At 56.1% G+C, this 25,245-nt stretch overlaps 2 protein-coding genes across 8 annotated transcripts; one reads left to right on the top strand and one right to left on the bottom strand.

Moving 5' to 3' along the window:
* The first annotated feature begins 1,955 nt into the window (after positions 1 to 1,955).
* Positions 1,956 to 13,663, top strand: CDCA4 (cell division cycle associated 4). Its single transcript, XM_009006659.5, has 2 exons — positions 1,956 to 2,037; positions 11,355 to 13,663. The coding sequence occupies exon 2, from the start codon at positions 11,361 to 11,363 to the stop codon at positions 12,084 to 12,086; it is 726 nt and encodes a 241-aa protein (XP_009004907.2). The 5' UTR covers positions 1,956 to 2,037; positions 11,355 to 11,360; the 3' UTR covers positions 12,087 to 13,663.
* Positions 13,664 to 14,935: 1,272 nt separating this feature from the next.
* CLBA1 (clathrin binding box of aftiphilin containing 1) lies at positions 14,936 to 21,923 on the bottom strand. 7 transcript variants are annotated; one of them, XR_004730201.3, is made up of 5 exons: positions 20,854 to 21,923; positions 19,370 to 19,512; positions 17,240 to 17,388; positions 16,238 to 16,373; positions 14,936 to 15,070 (listed from the first exon to the last, which is right to left on the bottom strand). XR_004730201.3 is itself a non-coding variant. In XM_035261709.3 (4 exons), the coding sequence occupies exons 1-4, from the start codon at positions 21,265 to 21,267 to the stop codon at positions 16,354 to 16,356; spliced, it is 726 nt and encodes a 241-aa protein (XP_035117600.1). In that variant the 5' UTR covers positions 21,268 to 21,923; the 3' UTR covers positions 16,209 to 16,353. The 7 variants fall into 7 exon arrangements, 4 of the variants coding, with proteins under 4 accessions (XP_035117600.1, XP_035117599.1, XP_078192016.1 ...); XM_035261709.3 differs by lacking the exon at positions 14,936 to 15,070 and having other exon boundaries at positions 16,209 to 16,373; XR_013521625.1 differs by lacking the exons at positions 14,936 to 15,070; positions 16,238 to 16,373 and adding an exon at positions 19,156 to 19,279 and having other exon boundaries at positions 17,259 to 17,388.
* Positions 21,924 to 25,245: the final 3,322 nt, after the last annotated feature.

The following is a 25,245-nucleotide window of genomic DNA, read 5'->3' as shown; positions in this document are numbered from 1 at the left end:
CCTGCTGCTCTTGCTCTGGTTGGGGCTGAGCATCTGTTCACCTGTAAGGAGTATTTGTATGTTCTTTGCTCTGAACTGTGTTTATATTCTATGCCCACATTTTTTTTTTTTTTTTTTGAGACGGAGTTTTGCTCTTGTTACCCAGGCTGGAGTGCAATGGTGCGATCTCGGCTCACCACAACCTCCGCCTCCTGGGTTCAGGCAATTCTCCTGCCTCAGCCTCCCGAGTAGCTGGGACTACAGGCACACGCCACCATGCCCAGCTAATTTTTGTATTTTTAGTAGAGATGGGGTTTCACCATGTTGACCAGGATGGTCTCGATCTCTTGACCTCGTGATCCACCCGCCTCGGCCTCCCAAAGTGCTGGGATTACAGGCGTGAGCCACCGCGCCCGGCCCTATGCCCACTTTTTTTTTAAGAGATGAGGTCTCACTCTGTTGTCCAGGCTGGAGTGCAATGGTGCAATCATAACTCACTGCAGCCTCCAACTCCTGGGCTCAAGGGATTCAGTCACCGCAGCCTCCTGTAGCCGGGACTACAAGTGGGTGCCACCATGTCCAGACCACTTTTGTTGTCTAGATTTCACTTGCAGAATATCTGTATATTCAAAGATTTAACCTTTGCGTGGGATACAGCCAGGAAAAACTTTTTTCCCCATTAGTCCTTTCACTTTGACATGCATAAACTTTCAGTTCTCAGGTGGTCTTATCAAGTCCCATTTTCTTTTACCTGGGCGGTAACCTAATGGGATTTTATACTTCCAGCCTTCCTGTCACCTCCTCCAAATCTGTTACTAACAGTGATTCTTCGTGGTTGCGGTGACTCATGCCTATGATCCCAGCACTTTGGAAGGCCAAGGGTCACTTACGGCCACGAGTCGGAGACCAGGCTGGGTAATACGGCAATATCCTGTCTCCACAAAATTACAAAAAAAAAAAATTAGCTTGGGGTAGTGGCGCACTCCTGTTCAAGTCCCAGCTACTTGGGAGGCCGACGCGAGAGCATCACTTGAGTACAATGGTTTGAGGTTACAGCGAGCCATAATCACGCCGCTGTCCTGCAGCCTGCCTCTGTCTCTGTCCCAGACATTCCTCTCCTGGAATTCTCTTCCACTCTTCCTTTTGGTGCCTTAAGACGCCCCTCATTCTAGAGTCCTATGTGAGCAGCGCCCCCACGCCATTCCCAGCTTTTTCCAACAGCATTTCAGCCTTTACTATTGACCTTGGCGCATCCATATTTGCGGATTCATCTGCGGATTCCCGTCCACCACCACTGCCGTCACCCGGGAGGTTTCACTTGCACTGGGTTCCCCGCTGCAGCCACACCTGCCGAGCCTGCGGCGGGCGCTCAAAGACTATTACCGAAGTCAGTGATTGCAGGCTTTTGTACTAAGAGATTCAAAACACGTGTCCCTGCTTTCTACTTTCACGTTGTATTTCTAACGTGTCAACCTGGGAAACCCCTGGAGATGCCCCGGTTTCTGGAGAGGCCTGGACGGACTCCGGAGCCCAGGCCGCCCGGAAACTGCCGTGCCCGGCTCCTCCCCACCCCGGCACGCATCCCTCCGCGGGCGAAAGAGCATCATCCCCTACCCAGCTGCCGGGCTAAGCTCGCCCGAGGACCCCACGTGAGCCCCAGGCGCAGGCGCACTCAGGGCCAGACGCGCGGAGACCTGGGAGCTGGCGGGGCGGAGCCGGACTGGGCGCAGGGAGACCTGGGAGCAGGCGGGGAGTGGGCGTGGCGGGGCCGGCGCGGGGGTTCCAACGGTTGCTGCCTCCGCGCGGGAACACTCGCCGCAGAGGCCCCGCCCGCGCAGGTTTGAACCAGAATCCCCGCCCCTGACCCGCGAGTGGCCAATCAGCGAGCGCGGCGCGCGGCCAGCGCAGCGTCGACCCTTTGTGAGCGCGGAGTGGCGGTCGCGGGCCCCGCCCGCGCTGGCGGGCGCTCCTCCCTCAACGGCGGGAAGCTGGCGGCAGCGGCGGTGGCGGCGGCGGAGCGGAGGACCGGAGGACCCGGCGGGCGGCCTCGCGGGTCAGGTGAGCGGGCAGGGCGGACTGCGAGGGTGGCTACGGCGGCGCGCGCCTTTGTGCTGCAGGGCGCGGAGGAGCCCGGGGCGGCGCGCGGGGTCCACGGCTCCTGGCTCTGGATCCGGGGCGGAGGCGGCGCCCGGGACTCCCGCTGGGGCTGCCGCGGGCGCTGCGTTCCCCTCGGGGTGGCCGCTGCTGAGGGTCCCGCGGAGCCGACGGGCCCGCGCCGCTGTCTGCGTTCCACGCGGAGCTCGGGGCTGGGACTTCGCCGGGGCCCCGCCGGGGCTCACAGCGGCGTTTCCCGCTCCTCGGCTCTAGTTGGCGGCGGAGGGAGCGGCGGGGGCGGCGGAGGGAGCGGCGGGGGCTCCGCAGCGGCCGCCCCGGGCCAGCCCCGCCCCGCTCACCGGGCCAGGGCGCGTCTCAGCCCGCTCAGGTGGAGCCCGGCTGCGGAGGAGGCCGAGGATGCGGGAGGAAGCCCAGACCCCGCCCCGGCGGGTCGGCCAGCGCCGTCTTCCCGAGGTGGATCGAGGAACAGGGCCCGAGACGCGCGGAAGTCGGAGGCCAGCTTCCCTCCACGTGTTCGAACTCTCGCCCCGCAGACGGGATCGTCGCGACAAAGGCTCGGACAGCGTGCGGGGGACAAGGTCCCCGCGGCCTCTCCTCCTGGGACCTTCGTGTGGGGCGCACGACACGGCGGGACCCAGATAACCGTTCTCAAAGCGAGCCTTAGAAAAACACCGCCCGTTCCCAAAACTTAACGCCGTATAAACCTTCCACGTGCAACCGCTCTCTTGTCAAGTGTCACGTGCTTTATGATTAGAGTGAAGGGACCGCCTTTATCTTGGAAAGGGGGCTAGGAAGTTTCCTCAACCTGCCATTGGAACATGCTTTCGGGAAAAAGAAAGGGTGTGGCCTGTCACCCCAGCACTTTGGGAGGCCGAGGTGGGTGGATCACGAGGTCAAGAGATCGAGACCATCCTGGTCAACATGGTAAAACCTCGTCTCTACTAAAAATACAAAAAATTAGCTGGGCGTGGTGGCGCGTGCCTGTAATCCCAGCTACTCGGGAGGCTGAGGCAGGAGAATCGCGCCATTGCACTCCAGCCTGGGGAACAAGAGTGAACCAACTCCGTCTCAAAAAAAAAAAAAAAAAGAAAGGATGTGTATCATTCCAAGTAACTGAAGTACCTGAAATTGGCCGGGCGCGGTGGCTCACAACTGTAATCTCAGCACTTTGGGAGGCCGAGGCAGGTGGATCATGAGGTCAGAAGTTCGATACCAGCTGGCCAACATGGTGAAACCCCGTCTCTACTAAAAATACAAAAATGGGCCTGGGTGGCGGCACATGCCTGTAATGGTAATCCGAGCTTTTCAGGAGGCTGAGGCAGGAGAATCGCTTGAACCCCATGGGTGGAGGTTGCAGTAAGCGGGGATCCCACCATTGCACTCCAGCCTGGGCAACAGACCCCATCTCAGAAAAACAGAAGTACCTGAAAGTAACATCAGTAATTGTTCATGAACAGTCTCCAGCAGACTGTAGTGGAAGGAGGAGCTCCCATGCGGTAGCTCTGAAGAGTGCAGACCTTGCTCCTCCCTGTTTGCAGATGAAATATTTCAAAGCCTATCTGATGTGTGATAGAAGTTGAAATTGTTGGTTTGCTTAAAAACCCGAAACTTCAAAGTGGCTGCCGTCCAGCTGTGAAGGTGACAGGTTAGGTCAGAATTGAGTCTGTCCCCAGTTGTCCCAGCCCTACTGATCAGATTCTGGGAATCTGCATTTTCAGCCAGCCTAGTGGGATTGCTGAGCCCGGAAGGGGTGGCCACTGCTGCTGTAGTGAGGGGCCGGGCCCTGAGCTGTACTGTACTTGCCTGAACAGCACTTCGGCGCTGCTCCTGGCCTCTGCCTGGGTGGGCTTAGGTTGCTGTCCATAGTGGCCTGTTGGCTGTTCACCTGCCGTGTCGGACATGTCCTCAGTCTGGCCCTCTTTGTTTTCTCTGGTTGGTGCCTGGTTTAGAAGCCTAAGGGCAGTGCTGGCAGTTGACCGAGGGGGAACCCTGACAGCCTTAGCTGTCTCGTTGACACCCTTGAGGAGCTGGTGGGATTTTAGACCTTTAATTAAAAGTGTAGAAAGACCTTCAGAATTGAGCTGGGCTGGGTAGGGTGGCTCACTCCTGTAATCTCAGCACTTTGGGAGGCCGAGGTGGGAGGATTGCCTGAGGTCAGGAGTTTGACGCCACTTTGGCCAACATGATGAAACCCTGTCTCTACTAAAAATACAAAAATTAGCCGGGTGTGGTGGCACATGCCTGTAATCCTAACTACTTGAGAGGCTAAGGCAAGAGAATTACTTGAACTTGGAGGTGGAGGTTGCTGTGAGCTGAGATATGTATCACTGCACTCCAGCCTGGGGGACTGAGCAAGACTCCATCTTTAAAAGAAAAAAAAAGTTGAACAGGAAGCTAGACTCCCCAGCCCCACTGGTGTAGGACCCGTGATCCTTCTGTGTTAGAAGGAGTTAAGCAGCCTCAGGCCAGAGTCACCCTCAGGGAGCTGAGCCCAGCCCAGGCCTCCCTCAGGGCTGGTGAGGACCATGTTCTTGCTGACTTTGTCACAAACGCAGATAGAACCCGATTCAGGGTGATCCTCACGGGCCAGCTTTTCCGAGCCCAGTCTTATCCTTTTCACCCCTAAACACATTTTCTGGGTGACAGCTCTTTGGGGTCACATGATTGTAAAAAAATAACTCAGCTTTACTCCTTTTTGTATTAATAGTAATAAACCCGTCAGCGTTTTAAAATAATTGAGTAGAACACAAAATTAGCAGCTGCTGGAGATTTGGAACATTTGACAGGAATGATTTGAAGTGACAGAACAGGGACATTCTCGTGGCACCAGAATGGGATCTGTGTATGGGATATGATGCAGTAGAGGGTGATGGGGGTTCTCTCTCGCCCCTTGTAGGACTCGTGTCCATCTACCCAGGTCCCTGGGTTACACGAGTCCTACAAGGGGTGAGAGAATCCCCATCATCCTGGAGGATTCCCTCTGGCCCCTTGTAGCATCTCCCACCCTTCTGTGCTCTCACGACTTAGACTAGCTTGGCTCCTGCTGAAGATTCGGATCAGTAGAATCCTGCAATGCATATTTGTGTGTGTGTCTTGCTGCTTTTATTCAGCATAACGTTTTGAAATTCATCCCTGTTGCGTAAATCTTTGAGGTTTGTTGCTGAGTTGCATTCCGTTGTCAGAATAGACCACATTGTATGCATTCAACTTGTTTTAAGTCTTTTTTTTTTCTTTTTGAGATAGAGTCTCTGTGGCCCAAGCTGGAGTACAGTGGTGGGATCTTGGCTCACTGCAACCTCCGCCTCCCAGGTTCAAGCGATTTTCCTGCCTCAGCTTCCTGAGTAGCTGGGACTACAGGCGTTATGCTCACATGCTCTGCTAATTTTTTGTATTTTAGAGGTGAGGTTTCGCCTTGTTGGCCACACTAATCTCAAACTCCTGACCTCAGGTCTCAGGTGATCCGCCCACCTGGGCCTCCCAAAGTGCTGGGATTACAGGCTACAGCCACCATGCCTGGCCATTGTTTAAGTCTTTTTTTTAAAAGACAGTCTTGCTGGAGTGCAGTGGCATGATCTCAGCTCACTGCAGCCTCTGCCTCTGGGGTTCAAGTGATTCTCTTACCTCAGCCTCCCAAGTAGCTGGGACTACAGGCATGTACCAACATGCCCAGCCAATTTTTTATATTTTTAGTAGAGATGGGATTTCACCGTATTGGCCAGGATGGTCTCGATCTCCTGACCTTGTGATCTGCCGCTCTCGGCCTCCCATCTAAAGTGCTGGGATTATAGGCGTGAGCCACCGCACCTGGCCTGTTTAAGTCTTAAAAGAATGCTTGTGGCCACGTGCGGTGGCTCACGCCTGTAATCACAGCACTTTGGGAGGCTGAAGTGGGTGATCACTTGAGGTCAGGAGTTTGAGACCAGCCTAGCCAACATGTCGAAACCTTGTCTTTACTAAAAATACAAAAATTAGCCAGGTATGGTGGCTCGTGCCTGTAGTCCCAGCTACTCAGGAAGCTGAGGCAGGAAAACTGCTTGAACTGGGAAGGTGAGTTTGCAGTGAGCTGAGATTGCACCACTGCACTCCAGCCTGGGCAACAGAGTGAGACTCCGTCTCAAAAAAATAAAAGAATGCTTACAACGGAGAGTGATGAAACTAGGCTAAGAGGCTCCCTACCCAGGAGCCCCGCTGGAGGCTCCCCTCTGTGGTCCTGCCGTGGAGTACACAGAAAAAAGGGTTCCCCGCTCTCTGAATTTCCTTTCAGTATGGTAGATCTCATTGCCTGTGCATTTAGTGCGCATGAATTTTATAAAACTGAGTGACCTCTTGGGCATTTATCCCACGGAAATGAAAAACCAATGTCATGTGAAAACATGTTCCAGAATGTGCACAGCAGCCTTGTGTGTAGTAACTCCAAACTGGAGACAAGGAAGAAGTCCCCTTCACCTGGGGCGTGTTGGCACACACTGCATCTGTGCCTCCAGATCGTACTCAGCAGTGGAAAGGAATGAATTCTCGACACACAAGACAATTATGCTGAGGGAGGAAAGCCAACCCCAGGAGGTGCTTGCTGTGGGATCCCATTTACGCCACCCTGTCTTGCTTGACCCAGAGCTGAGGGGTGGCGTGGTCAGAAGAGGACCTGCACAAGGAGGCCAAGGTGTCTGGCCCTGGCAGAAGAGCAGCTGTGGAACAGACAGGTGAAGCTCAGTGGAGGAGGGAAGGGGTGCTTAGCTGTGGGCTCAGATACTCAGCAAAGCAGGAGGAGGCTTTACCAGCACATGGGCAGAAATTCGTGTATGGGAAAGTCAGTGGCACGTCCGACCCTCTTAGAATGCGGGTTGACAGTGTTTATCAGGCCCCTTAAAAATGGACCTGCGCTTCACCCTAGTAACTAAAGAATTGAGGCTAAGGAAGCCGAATGCTGGAGATGCCAAAGCACCTGGAGTTAGAACCTGCTGTCGTTTGTGATTGGGAAAATTGGCAGTAGTGTCTGCAGAGAGGAACGCGCTGGGAGAAATGGCTGGGAAGGCGGAACCCAGATGCTGACTGTTTCTAAATGGATGGGATCCTGGGAGAGAATTTGTTTTGTGGTTTTTGATACTCTCCAGGTTGTTTGCAGTGAGCTGTGGAAATAAGCAACCAGGGGAAGAACAAGCAGAGGCTGTTGATCCACAGCTTGCCCTAGTAAGGGTGCGGCCCTCCTCCCTTGTGAGTGGCAGAGACTGGCAGGCAGGGGAGGGGACATGAGAGCTTTACAGGGGAAACCAGGGAAGCTCAGGATGGCTGATGGAGACTGCTGACCTGGGGGCCTGGGGTGGCCAGTTAGAAGTTAGGCTCCTGTCTGGGTGTGGTGGCTCAGGCCTGTAAGCCCCACACTTGGGGAGGCCAAGGTGAGTGGATCACCCAGGGTCAGGAGTGTGAGACCAGGCTGGCCAACATGGTGAAACCCTGCCTCTACTGAAAATACAAAAATTAGCTGGGCCTGGTGGTGCATGCTTGTAATCCCAGCTACTCAGGAGGCTGAGGCAAGACAGTCCCTTGAACCTGGGAGGCGGAGGTGGCAGTGAGCTGAGATCGTGCCACTTCACTCCAGCCTGAGTTACAGAGTGAGACCCTGTCTCAAAAAAAAAAAAAGTGGGGCTCCTGTGAGAGGGCTTAGGGGAACACGTTTGGCTTTCTCTGGTAGTCCTAAATTGGAAGCACGGACAAACACTGAAGAGGCTGCAGTTTCTAATCATGTCCTGGCCATTTGGGGCTGCTTGCTGTGGAATTATTGTTTAGCTTCCTGGATTGTCCTAGAGAAAGCGCCAGCTTCCTGCAAGTCTGACTGCAGCCCGGCTTCCTGGCTGGTTACCGGAGGAAAAGGGTTGGTTTCAGACTGACCGCTGCAGATCATGGGTGGAAGTGCTGTTTTTGTATGTAGTTCCGCCATTGTTTTGTTGGTATATTCCCTTGCTCAGAGCAGATGTTAATTAGGGTGATTTCTGGCGGTCGTTTTTCTAGTGCTGCCCTCAGGTCTGCTGATGGCAGCAGGCCAAGAACTTAAGTCATCCCCTTATAAGATTCCCAGTGGGAGGCTTCTAGGATCCACATCTGGCTTTCAGAAAGGGGCGGAGGGTCTGTCGTTTGGTTTGGACTCATTTCTTGGCATTTCTGAGGACCCTCAGAGGAAAGGAAAGGGCCTATAGGGTACCAGGAGCTTGGGGCAGCTGTGTGAGCCGGTTCCCAGTGTGGTTGTGGGTCTTCTTGGCCTGTCCCATTGGTATTCTCGATCCTTCTGTGAGTTGCCCTCATTGTCCTGGTGAGCCATGCTGACCTCCTGCAGACCCCACATCATGGGGGTTGTGCTGCTGAATTTCCAGTCAGGGGAGGCAGCCAGGGGCTCTCCTGTCTGTAAACTGAGGCTTCATGCATGCGGTTCAGGAGGATTTGGTTTGGGCCCTAAGTTCATCCATGGTTATGCAGGCTTGGGGTTGCGATATGGTTGAAAGAGAAACTAAAAACCTGAAAGGTATAGTGAGCTCCACAGAGGAACCTGTGGGACGTCATGTTTCCCCCAACACAGGGTGTCCCTTTGTAGTTGACATAGTCTTATGTTAATTATCAATATACTTAGCATTTTAAAGCCAGTGATTTAAACAATTGGAATGAAAACCTCTGAAAAGTTAAGTTTGTGGCTGACACAAAGAACTTGAATATTTACCACAAGAACTTAAATGTTTAAATGAATTTTGGTGGTAAACTCTCCTTCATTTAGAATTAGTTGAGAAACTGGTGTGTGTAGGTGTGAGAGGTTGTGCACAGCCTGAGGGTGTATCTGTGGGGACACCTGCATGCTGCTCTGGGGAAATAAGCTATGGTCACATAAGTTTTCTTTTCATTTTCATTTTGAAAGAATTGTAGGACCAGAGGACGTTGCAGAGCCTTGTCCAGGAGGTCCCCTGAGCCCTTCCTCTGCTCCCAGGGTCGGAGGCCAGGCCCAGGTCCATGTGATCACGGCTGCTGCAGGCGCATGTGCGTGTGTCTGGTGCTGTACTGTCAGTGGAGCCACCCCTCAGCCCAGGAGCAGAAGGCCTCTCGCCCCGAGACCTCCCTGTGTGGGTCCTTTTCTGGCCACGCCACCCCTCAGCTCTGGGTCAGCACGACAATGTGGCATCAATGGGATCCCACAGCAAGCCGCCTTCTGAGGTTGGCTTTTCCCCCTCAGCATACTTCCCTTGACCCTTCCAAGGGAAGGGTCCGTCCTGTGTGTCAGGAGTTCATCCTTTATGTTGCAGAGTAGTGTTTGCAGGCATGGGTGGAGCAGTGTGTGTCACCATGCCCAGGTGAAGGGGACTTTGTCCCTGTTTCCAGTTTGCAATGGCTACAAATAAAGCCGCTTCGGACGTTCCGGGACACGTTTTTGCAGGAGCGTTGGGTTTCCATTTCTGTGGGATAAATGCCCCAGAAGTCACTTAGTTTTATAAAATGTCGGCATGTTAAATGCACAGGCATTGAGATTTATGACACTGAAAGGAAGTTCAGAGAACAGGGGACCATTCAGTCTATTCAAGGGTAGGACCAGCAGGTGGGAGCCTCCAGAGGGCTCCCGGGGAGGGCTAGGGTTGGTAGCTGGTGCTTCCGCAAGGCAAAACCTCCCATCCTTCGTCTCCAGAGCCCGAGCGGAGACAGCACACACCTCTCGGACTCCAGCTTTCCAAAAGCACCTGGGGACACCCTGGTCACAGGGAGCCAGCAGATTGACTAAGAGAAAAAGAAGTTCCAAAGTTTGCATATTCAAAAGATTGTAACCCTATTTGTACATAACAAATTATTTGAAATAAAAGCATTTTGCTACATTACAAGCATGAGAAGAGAGAAACTTAATTTTGCATGACATGCTTGTCCTATCAGACTGCACAGCAGTGTGGCCCTGAGCCACTTGTCATCCTCCCAGCTCACCACAAGATGGCACTGGCTCAGAGTGGCACCTGTCAAAAGCCAGAGCCCACCCTTCTCTCTGCTCTGCCTTTAATGCCCCAGAGATGTCCCAATTTAGAATCAGTTGGAAAAACAGTTTGCGCAGACTTTTACTTCTAAGAGTGGGCATGGCCAGTGTCCATCTAGTGCATCCGTGCTGTGCATCAGAGGGGAGCCATCCCAGTGAGGCGGGGCCTGAGGTGCCAGCTCGGAGCTTGCCCAGGTCTGGGGTGAGGTCTGGGAATCCGCATCTTTAACCAGCAGCACCAGCGCCGAGGCAAGCGCTGAGAAAGGCCGCCTTGGTCAGCCGTGGACTGCCACAACCCACTGGTGGAGAACCCCCCAACACACACTCTCTGCCATTTTTGGTTCCTTTAAAGAGAAAGGAGTTGGGATGAGAGGGAAGGTGGCCTGAGAGGCAGGGGTTGTGCAGGCTTGTGTTCAAGCAGAGCCCTGGAGTGGAGAGTGTTGGCCCTGAGCTGTGAGACAGAAAGGGCCAGGCAGAGCCTCTGCACCTTGGGAGGAACGAACTGGTGCGGGGGCGGGCCAAGGAATGGATGTGAGCCCTAAGGCAGGCAGCATGGCAGGTGTGGGAGCAAGGGGCTGCCCAGGGCCACATGGGCTCGGCCAGAGGACCCTGTGTCCCTTGGAGAATTGTGCACCAAACAGCGCACTCGCTGCATGGGGAGAGCATATGGCCCAGCAGTCCCTCCCCTGTGTGCTCCTGGTGGCACAGCATTCCAGCAGGGCTGCCTGCGACATGGAGAGGCCTTTAGTGAAAGCACTGAGCGGGGAGGACACTAGCCCTTCTGAGATGCAGACGTGACTTTGTTCCGAGGGAGGTCGGAATGGCAGGTGTGTGTGCCTGGCGCTGCCCCAGCCCTGCGGCCCTCTGCAGGCTGGCACCGTTCACATTTATCTCAACGTTACCAAAGGTCTCTTCTTTTTGTAGGCACCACTATTAGATTTTTTGATACAGATTTTTAGACAAGCTTTTGAACGCTTATATTTCTCTTACGTATTTCTCCTACTTTTAGTTCATTTATCTTTTCTGCTGGAGGACAATGTTATGGTACAGTTGAAAGGTTTGTCGTTTCCAACATGGCTGTGGCTGGATTAGGCAGGATGGCAGTTATCTAGGGGGTCTCCCACTGGGCTCCACCTCTGCGCTGACCTCCCTGCCAGTTACGCAGTTGCTGCTCCTCAAGGACAGTCAGGGCAGTCAGATGGGACCCAAGGGGCCTGGCCTGCTAGCGAGTCTGTCGTGTGCTAAGTGGTGTCTTCCTTGACTTCCACAGGACGCAATGTTTACACGAGGACTGAAGAGGAAATGTGTTGGCCACGAGGAAGACATGGAGGGAGCCCTGGCTGGCTTGAAGACCGTGTCCTCCTATAGCCTGCAGCGGCAGTCACTCCTGGATATGTCCCTGGTGAAGCTGCAGCTCTGCCACATGCTTGTGGAGCCCAACCTGTGCCGCTCAGTCCTCATTGCCAACACGGTCCGGCAGATCCAAGAGGAGATGACACAGGATGGGACGTGGCGCTCAGTGACACCCCAGGAGGCAGGGCGGGCACCACTCGACCGCTTGGTCTCTACGGAGATCCTGTGCCGCTCAGCATGGGAGCAGGAGGGGGCACGTCCTGCCCCAGGCTTGGGAGACGGCCACGTACAAGGCCCAGTTTCTGACCTTTGTCCCGTCACCTCAGCACAGGCGCCGAGGCACCCACAGAGCGGCATCTGGGAGTTGGATAGCCCTCGAGAAGACAGAGGAGGCTTTCACAAGTCACTTGATCAGATATTTGAAACGCTGGAGACTAAAAACCCTGGCTGCATGGAAGAGCTGTTCTCAGACGTGGACAGCCCTTACTATGACCTGGACACAGTACTGACAGGCATGGTGGGGGGCGCCAGGCCGGGCCCCTGTGAAGGGCTCGAAGGCTTGGCTCCAGCCACCCCAGGCCCCAGCTCCAGCTGCAAGTCTGACCTGGGCGAGCTGGACCACGTGGTGGAGATCCTGGTGGAGACCTGAGCCGGAGCCCTGAGCGCTCACAGCCGTGTCTTGATGTGTGGACACGTGAGCACTGGCTCCCTCGGAGGGTGCGCCTGCCACCAGTGGCCCAGCCTTGCTGCCCGTCTGCTGTTCTGAGAAATCCCAGGACAGTGCATCAGCAGCAGGGTCTGCAGCACCAGGCCTGTCCCACTCGCTCTTCGCCCCTGTGGAGGGCCAGGCAGACGCTATTCTGGAAGGCTTGTCGCCTCTGGGCCAGTCCTAACGTCCCCACAGCCCTGGCCCCTTGTCCCTCTTCGTGTCCCCCGCTGTAGAGGACGGTGAGCCGAGGCTGCATCACCCTCCTTTCATTTAGATGGGTGAATTTTTTACAGTTCAGTTTGATGTGTTATTTTGTCTTAAGATATATTTTTTAAACTTTTTATACTTTATCTGTTTAGATTTTTTCAGCTATTTTCTTAAAAGTATATTTTTTCTATAAACATCCTTTGCTGCTACATTAGAACTTGTATAGCCTAAGCAATTGCAGTTGGTGTTCCATTGTTTTAAGGTTTAAATAAGGGATTATTGCAGTGAGCATCACTACAGTCGGAGTCAGCAGTGTGAATGTGTCATGTTTCACTTGAAATGTGTGTGCGCGATGCTTCTCCATCTGTTCTGTGCCCGTGAGACCTGGGCGAAGATCAGGAACCGCACGCAGCTCCTACACTTTGTTGTCATTAGGAAATCTGGGAGCCACATGTTCCTGGACGTAAGCGTAAATTATGGAGGATTTTATTTATGTCTATTTATATGTAAATGCCGTTGAAAGCAAAGGTCAGATATTTGTGTGCAGATCTTGGGCACCAGTTGGTCTTCAGGGACCTCAGAGCCCCTCACTGGTGCCTTCCGACAGATGGTGTTCCTGGAGGCTCCCATCAGGGGCAGCCCAGGCACCTGCCCTGAGGGAGGAAATAGCCTTGCTGCTGGATTAGGAATGCCTGCGCTGCTCTGTTGGATTGGGGCTGTAGCTGTAGCAAAAGGTTAAGGTTAGGTTGAAGTCTAGAATGAAAGAAACCTGAATCCGTGTCATTCATGCCCCCTTGATCTGTAGTCACGGTTCCTGCCGCAGGGAGTGAGCTGCTGGTGCCTGCACCGCCTCACCCCACGTGCTTCCTGTTGCTCATGCTTTTCCTAATTTTCTTGCCCCTTAGCCAAAAAGGATTGTTTTCTTTTGTGCGTATAGCCATTCTTAAATATCAGTGATGTACACCTCACTTTATTAAAAGTATCCAGCAAACAAAATGGGAATGTGGTGTTAGTTATGACCATAGCGTAACCCTCCGGGGACCTTTCTGAAGGGTCAGCTCAGCCGTGTCACTAATGCTGCTGTGCACGGTGGGAAAGGAACTTCACTTGGCTGCATTCCATGGACGCTGGGTTGCTTTTATTTCCCCCACACAGGGTTGTGGAGCAGATTCCTTTTACCTCGTTCAGTACCTGGCTGGGGGGTCCATGTCCTCTGCCAGCCCCCTGATGTCGAAAGTTAATCCTCATGGTCTCTAGTTTAAATCGTATGTTTTATAGCAATAAACCTAAAGGACTCTTGTTTCTGCAAAGCGTTTTTATCTTTTAGAAACATTCGTTCAGCATTAGTAGTTGTGTCTGTTTTGGCAGCCTTCAAAGGTATAAACTGCTCAGAGAACGTGACTTGTGAGAGCTCTGGGGTGCTTGGTCAGAAAAGCAGACTGGATCTGTGGAAGGACCAGAGACAGGCGGGAAGATCAGAGATCAGCTGCTACGACAGGAGCGCAGCCTCCGTGAGCACCAGTGCAGTGAGCCTCGTTCCCTGGACTCGCCGTTCACCTGTGACACTGTCCGGCAAAGTCTGCCTGTTTCCGACGTGGCGCGCGGTGGCTGCGTAACTGTTTGTTTTTCCTGCCATTCCTCTACAGGTTCAGTCCATGTGTATGTGGTTTTTTGGGGGGGTTTTGTTGTTTTTGTTTTTTGACACAGTCACACTCTGTCACCCAGGCTGGAGTGCAGGGGTGCAATCTTGGCTCACCACAACCTCTGCCTCAGCCTCCCAAGTATAGGCATGCGCCACCGCCTGGCTCATTTTTGTGTTTTTAGTACAGACGGGGTTTCTGCATGTTGGTGAGGCTAGTCTTGAACCCCCAACTCAGGTGATCCGCCCACGTTGGCCTCCCAAAGTCCTGGGATTACAGGCGTGAGCCACTGTGCCTGGCTGTGTATGTGGTATTTTAAAATATGTAGGTACAAATTCACTTTAATTGGGAACATATTTTCCAAGTGTTTATTAAGTTGTTTGTAAAATGTTTATTCAGAAGCAGAAATACAAATTCCAATCACCTAAAATCTCGGCACTGTTCCCTGGGCCTGCTTCTGGCCAGACCCCGAGGGCAGCGGGCATTTTAGTTGGTGGTTTCACGGGGATGTTCCCTGCACGTGCAGGGTGCTTTGCACACAGCTTCAGAGCCCCTTCCACCTTGGAAGTGCCTGGTTTCCAGGGTGCCGCTTATTTATTAGAAGATGCGGAACAGCGTGAAGATAGTCTCCTCCCAGGGAACTGATCTTTCGGGATGACAGAGCGCGCCTTGGAGAATGCTGCCTGCTCTGCCCACAGACGCCTGAGCAGGATTTCCTCCTGGTGGGGAGGTCTCCACAGCACTGAGCCGTCATCATGGCCTGGATCCCTGCTGCGCCACAGCTGCCAGGCACCTTCTCCCAGGATGTTCATTCTTTAGTGAAGTGGGCAGGGCAGTGACAGAAGCAGGACTCGGCAGCAAACTGTGGAACAAATGCTGACATCGTGCTGGCCCTGCGGAGTCTCGGTGTAGCCGGATGAGCGGGCGAGCGGAGCGCAGGCGGGTAAGGGCTGGGGTGGGCGGGTGTCTGAGCTGCCGCACTCCGTGTGTGCATCGGTGTCTGCCTGAAGGCGGTGTTGGGATCACGTCCCTCTTCATGAACTCACAGTTGGTTTCTGGGTTGCTAGAAGTTTCCATCTGCAACCAGCGAGCCACATCCTTAACTGGGATTTTGCAGTGGCTGAGCCACGCTTTCTTGTGGTGGTGCTGTGTGTGCTGGGTCATTGCATTTACTCAGGAAGGCCCCGTGTGGAGGTGGCTGTGTCCTCAGTGCCAGCTCAGGGCTTGTAGTGGAGGCAGGGAGGGAGGGAGTTGTGATGTGTGGGTGCCTGAGGGTTCAAGGGTCATATCTCTTCCTCAATGATGAGGCTTTGCAGTATTCTCAGGACCGGCCAGCGCCGTCTGGGAGGATGTCACTGCCAAGTGCAGCCTTTGAGTGAGATGTCACCTGATGGCTCACTGCAGCTGGGGACAGTTTAAGCCCTTGGGGCTGCTGCCCCGTGCAGGCGCACCCTGCGTGGCCCATCCCTCACTCTGCCTTGCCCCTGGGAGATAAGCCCCTGCTTCTCAGGTCCGCCCCCTTGCCTCCTGCACTGGGCCCGAATGAGCCTCTGCACTGCGCAGAGGAGGCCGGCAGGGGCTGGCGGGCCTTGCAGAGTAGGCCGGGAGCAGCTCCACAGACTGCCCTAGCTGAGAACCGCTGAATGAGCTGGAGGTGCAGGTGAAGGCCGGCTTCTTGGGTAACAGTTTGGTCAGTTCCAGAGCAAGAGCTTTGAGAAAACTACAGAGAGCGGGAGTGGAAGTTCCAAGAACAGCCCCAGAAGTGGTGCGCTGAGTGCCCTGCTGGCCACGGCTACCGTGCTGTGGCTCATCCGCCTGCAGACACCAGGCTCGGGCTCTCCCTGCCACCTCCGGGGCCTCCAGGGACCCTTCAGCACCTCATCTTTTTGTGAAAAGGCCCCAGATACATAAACTGTACCCCAATCCTGGGTTGGCCTGAGGCCTCGTGACATTCCTGCAGCCCATCAGACTGGGGTGGTTAGATGGATCTGTTTGAAGGTTAGCAAGTTGCACAGGGTGGGGGTTCACAGGCCCCTGTTGGGTAGACGCCCAGAGTGGAGTTGAAAACTCCGCCACAGTCCAAAACAAAGCAACCTGGGCGGGACTGTTGGGACCATGCAGCCTCTGCCTGATGAGCGCTCCTGTGTCCTGCATGCACACCTCTCCAGGCTGTGGAGAAATCTAGCGTGCCCAGTAAACCTGCCACCCGGCTGCCCGGTGGCCACTGCCAAGGCATCCCCTTACCTGAGCTGACCCAGCAGCACAGTCAGGCCTGTGGGCTGCATTTGGTTGACAGACAGGACTTTCATTAGAGGTGGGTTCACTTCTCACTGGGGTCAACGAAGGGGCGTTCCAGGACCCTACAAAGAGCTGAGCAGGCCTGGGAACAGAGGGCACCATGGTGTGGGTCCCACCACTGATGAAGTTGGGGAGCCTGCAGGGCAAGGGCCAGGTGGGGTGTTTGCTGCCCTCAAGCTGGAGGTCTGCTCCCAGGACGCTCTCCCATCTTCACCCTGTTCTTCCAGCCCAGTCTGGTGGCCTGGCCTGTGGCAGCTGCACTGGGCCCAGGCACCCAGTAGGACCAGCCACCCACTGAGGGGCAGGAGAACAAGGAGGGGTGCCCAGCTCCAAGAGCTCAGTTGAGGCGGTGCCTCTGTCTCCTGTCCCTGGCCAGAGGCTGAGCCCATTTCAGGGACTGGCTATCCGAGTCACCCAAGCCCTGTCCCACGGTGAGACACAGGTAGGAAGCTGCTCCCTCCACCCTGGCTGCCCGCTGTGGGACTGTCTGGGTGGCATAGGAGGGTGTGCGTGTGTGTGCGCACAGGTGTGCATGTGTGCAGCTGGAGTGGGTGCTGGGGCACTCCAAAACTATCTCAAAAAAAACAAAACCACTATGTTGCCCAGGCTGGTTTTGAACTCCTGAGCTCAAGCAATTCTCCTGCCTTGGCCCCTCTTTTTGTTTTTGTTTTAAATACTTATTTAATAGGCCCTGAAGTAGCAGGTGTGGGAAAGCAGCTTCTCTTAGCTGAGGATGAGGTGTAGTGAGGAACTGCGGCCTAGGCCAGGCCCCCTGCCCTCCTAGGCTGAGGTGCAGGCCTTTCACAGTGAGTATGGCTGCACAGGATCAGGCCTGGAGCTGGTCAGCAGGGACAGCGGGCAGGAGGACAGGTGGCCTCAGAAGCACCCTCCTGGAGTAGCTCAGGAGCAGAGCCACTGCAAACGGGGCATGCCGGGGACCATCGTGACCTGCTAGGCTCCTGTGCCAAATAACAACGATGGCATCCATCCCGAGAATGAGAACAAACTTCTCCTGGCAATGAGATTCGTTCCACAGGCACTGAGAAGCAGACGTGTGTGTGTTCTGAAGGGCTCTCCAGAGTCTTCTAGATTCATTACTGGAAAACAGATGCAATTGTTAAGAGGTTAGCTCGAAGGCCTCTGATGAGGTCACCGCAGCACTGCCAAGGCACACAGCAGGCACCTGGCCTTTACCCCGAAGCTGAGACCCACAAGAGCCAAGAGGCACGTGGCTGTTAAGAACCTAAAAAGAGCGTTCCCTGCAGGAGCCCCGAGCTGTCTCGTTTATTTACCCATTTATGCTTTTATTCAAACAACACGTGCCATCCTGCAGCACCCCAGCCCCCTCCCATGCCCTCTCTGCACCTCGCACCACCTGCCCTGGCAGTGGTTTACTCACTGTCCTTACTGACTCCACCAAGGAGCAGATGCTCCATGAGGCTGGGTATTTTGCTGGTTTTGTTCACTCAAGTGCCTCGAACTGTGCTGAGTACAAACGAATGGGCAACTGTCTACTACATGCCACACGTCACTGCTGCGTGCTGCGGGGGACTGAGAGGAGTCTACTGTAAGCAGTTCACACGCCAGCAGAAAAGGGATAATAACTGCAAGGCCAGGTAGGGCGGCTCACCACCCGGCACTGTGGGAGACCGAGGAGGGCAAATCACTTGCACTCAGGAGTTTGTGACCAGCCTGAGCAACATAGCAAAACCCTGTCTCTACAAAAAATACAAAAACTAGCTGGGTGTGGTGGTGTGTGCCTGTAGTCCCAGTTCTCGGGAGGCTGAGGCAGGAGGAAGAGGTCCCAGTGAGCTGAGATCACGACACTGCACTCCAGACAACTACAGAAGGCCAGACATGTTCAACGTCAAACCATTTCCAAAAATACACCAGTGTTCAGAACACACAAACCATGCTCTATTCCACCCCCAAACTGCCATCCAGCCTTCTGTCCCACTGAGTGTCCAGCCCTGCCAAGTCCTGACACCCAGGACTCCCCATGCCCTGGGTCCACAAGTCGTGCTGCTGGGGCCGGAGACGTCGGTTCTGCCGGCAGTGGCCTCCCACACCACCAGCTTGCTGGGACCACATTCTTGGCAGTTTTCTCCAGGATCAGGCTTTGCAGAAGCACCGCATACAGAGTGCGCACTGGTCATCTGGGCAATGCTGGCTGCAGCCTTCCGGGCTCCAGGCCTGTCTTCAGGCCCCTGTGGAGTGTCCTCTGGGGCAGGTGCTGGGATAGACTCCAGTAGAGGCCACAGTGGGCCAGGGCTAGAGCCCAGAACGGCCTGTCTGTAGAGTCCTCTGAAATTCCAGGCCTGCTCAGAGACACACAAATCAGCAGGCCAACCTGGCCCTCCCCTGGCTGCTGGGAGACCCACTCCACAGACCACACCCAGAAACAGGGAAGCCAGCTCACTCCAGCCTTCACTTCCCTCCTCCCTCTAGGGCTTTGGGCCAACTTATCCCGAGTTTCTCAGGCACTGCTGCACAATCCACGAGAGCACTGTTTCTTTCTCAATGTTTAGTTCAAAGTGTTTCCCCAGAAAATGGCCATCTGCAAATGACTGTATGTATGACTTCCCCTAGGAGCCAGCAGCCCTGCAGCCAGCACTGGGAGCACACCCATGGGGCTGGGCCTGGAGCTGAGAATGGGGCTCCAGAGTGTGGAGTATTTTCTAGAACTCTGTAGCTGAGGACTACGAGGCGGCCACTGCCCACTGAGCCACGTTCCCCAGAAGGCCCCTGTACCCACTGCCCAGGCCCACCAGCCACTCGCACTGACTGCGAGTCCCCCAGCCCTCCACCAGCGCTGGCACTGAGACCCGAGGGGAGCGGGGCTCGGGTCCAGCTGCTCCAGGGACCTGGTGTGGGAGAGGATGAACAGGGCTCGGAGTGGAAGGCCACAGCTGGAGCACGCATCCTGCTGCCCTCTCCCGATAGGACCCTTGTGACCTCTAGATGGCGGGGCCTTCAGGAGAGATGGCCCTAGAAAGGCAAAAGCAAAGCCTCACACATCGACTTTTATCAAACAGAAGTAAAAACGGGGCTGCTGTACGAAACAGTTAAGCTCATTACCACAGTTTATGTACACATTCAAGGCCAGGCTCTTCACTGCTTACTTCTAGGAAATGGTCTAGGGTGGAAATGTCTTCAGCTGCCTGTTGAACTGTTATTTCCTGAAAAGCACACTTTAAAATGCTCTCAGAGCTGAGAATGGGCTGAAAAGAAACAAAAGCATAGTAAAGATAGGAGAAAGACACATCACGTTACCTTACTGAAAACAAATCATTCTGATACCCATGAAATCTGTAAGTGAGCAGACCGTTAGTGTCCCTGTCACTTGACACATTCATTCCTGAAACTCACCGCATTAGCAAAATCACACAAACCCAGAGGGCTCATGGGAAAAGCGACGTTAGGGCAAAACATCGAAACTTGGTCAGTGAGACATGAGAAAAGATGGCCACCCAATAATGTCAGCACTGTTTTCCATGTTTGGTTAAGAAATTGTATATACTGCAATAAGCACAGCACTTTACCTTGGGAAAGACAAAGGCTCACAGGCTGAGTCAGCGTGAATGGGTGCGGTCCTAACACCAGGTGTGGACGGGTGTGCTCTACGGGGCGCTGATGGCTGTCCGGGTGTGCGTATGCGACTCTCATGTGTTCCAGTGTGTCCTCAGCTCAGCTGGGGCGGTTTTCTCACTCATCTACTCTTTCCTGTGAAATTTCAACTATGCTCAAATTGTCAAATTGTTCCGTAATACGTCAGTCATGCTGGAAAACAAATCCTGTGTTCAGAACAACCATGACAGCAGACCTTACTCTATTAGAGTGGATCTTGTCAGGGTCCAGGGAAACTGACCAGTTTAGAAACGTCAGCCCTGAGAACCGCAGTATCTTTATTTCCTCACTGGTTTTACTTCTTATCTCTCATGATGGTGTTTGGGATGAACCATTTGGGAAGAAGTGGCAGAGAAAGCAGACAATGGAAGGAGGAAGAAGACCGGAAAAGAGAAGGATCAGAGGTGTCACCAGCAGTAAATACGTGACAGTCGGCTCTGAAAGAGCAGGGGGCAAGGAGCTGAGGGCTGGGACAGGGCTCCTGGACAGGTCAGATTGGGCATCACCCAATTCATTACAACAAGTTGAAATGTGATCATGTGATTTTAGAATCTCTGAGACTTTTGAACTCTGCAGATTCAGAATTCAGACATAAAGCTCCTCCCTACACGCCTTGACTCGGGGCCTGTGCAGCCTGCCAATGCGGAGTGGACAGGCCAGGGAAGGAATGGTCAGAGAGAGGGACCCAGCTCAGGTGACCCCCACCTGGCCTTGGCGTGACCCATTTCTGCAGCCTCCTCTGCCAACTCATTCCTTCCCTGGCCTCAGGATGGGACTGCCAACCACACGGCCAGGGACGAAAGCCAGGAGAGAAGCAGACCCTCCGAGGCTGTCAGCCCCTCCCTGGCCAGCACACCACAGCATTCAGGGTTGCAGGCCTCTTGGTGTGTACACCTGTCCCACTAAACATGGTGACCACAGCGCTGTAGAAATACCTCAGAAGGTGGGACAGCAGCAGTTCCTGTCACCCAAGGTCCACCCTGGCACGGTTGGTGAGAACTACACTCCTTTGGGGCAGAAGTGGTTCTCGGTGGCTGGAGTTCTGTGGGCCCCTCCAGGAGTTCCAGGGACTGCGAGAATTGTCCAGACTTAGCTGAAGATTCCCGAAAGCCTTCAAACTCCCCCCAAGTGCTGCTGTGTTCCCCAGGGTCAGGACACCGGGTAGTGCCGGTGGAACCGCCCTGACGGGGCAGGGAGTTGCTGGCTTTCCCATCCGACAGAAGGAGGTCAGGGGAGATTCGTATCCATTCCAAACTGTCATCACTCAGCCTCTCAGGTGCCACTCGGAGGGAAGCCTCCTCCTGGAAGTCACTCAAAGGCTCTTCCTCCAGCTCCTGCCTGTCTTGCATCTTGGAGTCGCCAGGCCCGATGGGCGGCTGCTCTTAAGACACGCACACCACAGTGCTGGCCGCGCAACCTTCCCCTGCCCTGGAGAGGGCCTGGGACGCGCAGGAGTGCCCCGGGCTGCCCAGTGGCTGATGGTGGAGAGTGCCCACGTGCTGCTGTGGGGCTGACACAAGCCACAGGCACGGCTCGGTCGCCCGGGAGTCCTGGCTTCCTCCTACGCGCGCCGGCGCAGAGTCCGACACAGGCGCGCGTCCCGGACCCACTGCAGGTGTGCGACGAGCGGCCCAAGGCGGGGCTCCTTCTCTGGAGAGTTGCGAGCGGGCCTGGAGCCCCACGCTGACCAGAGGAGCGGGATCCGGGCTCCCACTGGAGGCCCAAGTGGGAAGGAGGGGTACGGCGCCCGGGGGTCTCCAGAGAGTCCCTTTCGCACGCGGCCCGCAGGGCAGCCCTGGACCGCCTGGGTCTGGACAGGGTCCGAGGTGGCCGGCTGAGCGCCCAGCCCGCGGCTCGCAAGGGTCCCCACGCGTCCTAGACCCAGGACCCGCACGCACCTTCGTCGCCGCCTCGCTTGGGCCCGGCCGGGACGAGCCGGGCGAAACCTGCCACCAGCCGTCCCCTCCAGCCCACGCCGCCCTGTTGCCCGGCAACGGCGTACGCCAGCTCCGCTTCCGGCGTTCGCCGCCGTGGCGTCAGCACGCACCCGGGGCGTGACCAGCACCGACCCCGCCCTCAGGCCCCACGGCCCGGCCCCGCCCTCACTAGCTCGGCCCCGCCCTCAGGCCCCACGGCCCGGCCCCGCCCTCCCTGGCCTGGCCCCGCCCCGCCCTCCCTGGCCCCGCCCACCCCGCCCCAGGCCGCAGCCACTGCGGGTGGGGTCGGGCCTCCCCACTGGCAGATCCCTGGGCGCGCGGTCGCACGAGCTTTCTGTCCGTCCTCAGTTCGCTGCCCTCCCAGCGCATCCATCACCCGCGCACCTTCTCCCGGCGCCCCGCGGCTGAGCTCGCCGCGCCGCCTCTGTGGGTGCAGCTGAGCGACGGCCCCTCAGGACTCCAGCTCCCCCAGGCGAGGGCCAAGTCCGTCTTGCCGACTCCTGAACCCCAGAACCTCGCCTGCCCCTAACTCGTCCTCCTTCCCGGGGGAAGGAGCTGCGGGGAGGCTCCACCCCTCCCTCGCAGGCCCCACGGAGTACCCCCTCCGCTGTCATCGGCCAGCCCCCGGCAGAGCCTGGCCGGTGGACAGCCTCTCTCCAGCCACAGCGGGACTGAGGAGCTAGCCTGGCCTCTGCCAGCTCCCCTCTGGGCTTCCAGGCCTTCCGCCTTCTGCCCTCACCCCCAGACTCAAGGAGTCAACCTGACTCGTCTCCTCCCTGGCCTTCCCAGACTGGACCCATCACTGCCTCTTCTGAGTAAGAGGAGGGCCTGGCCCTGTTGAAGCCCTGAGCCAGCCACCCGCTGCCCACGCCACCCGCTGCCCACCCTGCCCACCTCCAGGCTCACATTTCTCTCACTCTGGGGCCTGGACTCTGTCCTCTCTTGAACCACTCCTTCCCCCACTGGTCCTTCTCAGCCAAGCTCCCAAAAAATTTAATATTACAAAAGGCAAGATGAGATCATTCTCTGCACCTTAGACCAGCCTCCTGTCCCACCTCCTGCAGAGCAGCCAGGCCATGCAGTATGGGAGCTCTTCCGTCAGACTGTCTGGGACTGGACCTTGGCCCGGCCACCCCAGCACCACAGTGGGTCCTAAGGATGGTGACTGGGCAGTGGTTGCATTTGTAGACCAGGCCTGAGCCTGTCTCACCAGCCTAGGGGCAGCATCCATTCCCACTGCTGCCCTCATCACTGCACTGTCCTTGCCGTCCTTGAGGCCCAGGAAGCTGGGGGTGGGGAGGCAGGAGGAGTGTTGTCCTTGTGTACAGGTGGGAAAACTGAGGCCCAGCCCCAAAGGCCTGTGTGAGAAGCAGAGCTGGGCAGGAGCTGTTCTTCTGGTTCTCTGCAATCCTCCACTCCCAGCTGGGCCTCAGCCTCCACGTGGAGAGCGTGGGGCGCACGGTTTGAGTATAAAAATGACCCATGTGGCTTGATTAGCTGGTGTGATGGCTGAACAGAGCCCCACAGAGATGTCCACATCCCAATCCCTGCAACCTGTGAATATGTGACCTTACAAGGTCAATGCCACTTTATAGATGCGCTTCAGTGAAAGGCTCTGGAAAGGAGGAGAGGAGCCTGGTGAGGAGACAGGAAGGTCGGAGTCCAAGACGAGTCGCGGATGGAAGCAGAGCCAGAGCGATACCCGGCACTAGCTCAGGACTGCAGATGCCTCTGGAGGCTGAAGGGACCAGGAAACGGGTCTCCGCTGAAGCCTCCAGAAGGCACAGCGTCCAGCCCACACCTGGAAGAGCTGGTCAGTGTGCCGCATGCTGTTTTCCACCACTGCCTTTCTGGTTTTCTTATGGCAGCAGCGGCACTGATACGCTGAGTGACCCCTTGCAACCCACTGAAAGGTGCTACCTCGGGGAAGCCAAGGTGCAGAGGAAATGGCAGAGGTGACCTTGACCTCAGGTGCCCAACCGTGGTTGCAGGAGGAGGTCGGGCAGCCCAGGTAGCTGCTAGGCCCCTTGGCTTCTTGGGCCAGCTTCTGGGCAGACCAGCCAGCTTCATGGCACAGCCTTGGGGGGCACCAGCTGAGGACATGGCTTCCAGGTTGGTGAGCAGAGCAGGGACTGCTCAAGTTGAATTGGCCCCAGGAGACGGCGTGAGAGCGTGGGTTCCCATTAAAGTCTGGGTGTGGGGGACATTAGCCATGATTCCTGAGGGGCATGGAGGGGGCAGGTGCAGTGTGGTTAGGAGGAAGAGCCCATGTGGCCCTTCCAGGACCTCTCCAGCCACCTCCCTGCACCCCTGAACCCCAGCCCTGCTCAATAAATGTGTGGGGAGCACCTTCCCTTTGCAGAGGAGCCGAGCTTCCCAACCCCAACCTCAGGAGGAGGGGGCCAGCCTGGGCCCTTTGGCTAGTGCCACCCCCCCACAGAACCCCACAGTCATCTCAGCACCTCCCAGCATCACCTGATGAGCAAGGACTGGCTGGGCAGGGGTCCCCAGAGGCACCCAGGCATCCTGCTCCTCTGCAATCCTCAGCCCCAAGTCCCTAGGGCAAGCAGGGGAGTGTCTGTCCTCGCCGCCAGCAGCAGGAACGACAGGGCATGCAGGCGGCAGTATGGGAACCTGCTGCTGCTCAGATCCCAGGCGGACTGCTGAGCCAGAGGGCTCCATGGAGACAGGGGTTGAAAGAAGCCCACCTGCATGGGACGAGGGCAGCGCCCTGACATGCCCCCACAGCCGTGTTTCCTGATCCCAGCTGTGTGGGTGCAGAGGAAGTGGACCTGGGGACAATACCCAGGCCTGAAACAGGCACCTAGCTTTGAGAGGGAGTGAGGCCATTGCAGGTCAGAAGTCAGTGTGGTCAGGCAAGAGGGGGAGGCTGGGTGGACAAGTACCCCCACCTGCTCCCAGGGGTCCTCACCATGCAAAAGACTGAGCAGGGGCAGGTGGCGGCTGAGACAGTCCTCCCTGCTCTCACCTCTCCTCACACCCCTCCATCTGGGCACGGGGCTGGGCTGCATGCAGGGCTGTGAATGGGGTGGGGCAAGGACCACGGCTCTCACCTCTCCTCACACCCCTCCATCTGGGCACGGGGCTGGGCTGCATGCAGGGCTGTGAATGGGGTGGGGCAAGGACCACGGCTCTCACCTCTCCTCACACCCCTCCATCTGGGCACGGGGCTGGGCTGCATGCAGGGCTGTGAATGGGGTGGGGCAAGGACCACGGCTCTCACCTCTCCTCACACCCCTCCATCTGGGCACGGGGCTGGGCTGCATGCAGGGCTGTGAATGGGGTGGGGCAAGGACCACGGCTCTCACCTCTCCTCACACCCCTCCATCTGGGCACAGGGCTGGGCTGCATGCAGGGCTGTGAATGGGG

The sequence above is a fragment of the Callithrix jacchus genome, chromosome 8 (genome assembly GCF_049354715.1).
Source record: "Callithrix jacchus isolate 240 chromosome 8, calJac240_pri, whole genome shotgun sequence".
Lineage (NCBI taxonomy): Eukaryota > Metazoa > Chordata > Mammalia > Primates > Cebidae > Callithrix > Callithrix jacchus.
The sequence above is the reverse complement of the archived record's forward strand: the minus strand, read 5'-3'. Positions and strand labels throughout refer to the sequence as shown.

Coding starts and splice junctions, on each gene's coding strand:
- CDCA4 (XM_009006659.5), top strand. CDS start 11,361: ATGTTTACACGAGGACTGAAGAGGAAATGTGTTGGCCACGAGGAAGAC.
- CLBA1 (XM_035261708.3), bottom strand. CDS start 21,267: ATGCAAGACAGGCAGGAGCTGGAGGAAGAGCCTTTGAGTGACTTCCAG. Junction 19,513..20,853: donor CTGCTGTCCCACCTTCTGAG/GTATTTCTACAG, acceptor GTTTCTTTTCAG/CCCATTCTCAGCTCTGAGAG. Junction 17,389..19,369: donor GAATGTGTACATAAACTGTG/GTAATGAGCTTA, acceptor TCTGTTTTCCAG/TAATGAATCTAGAAGACTCT.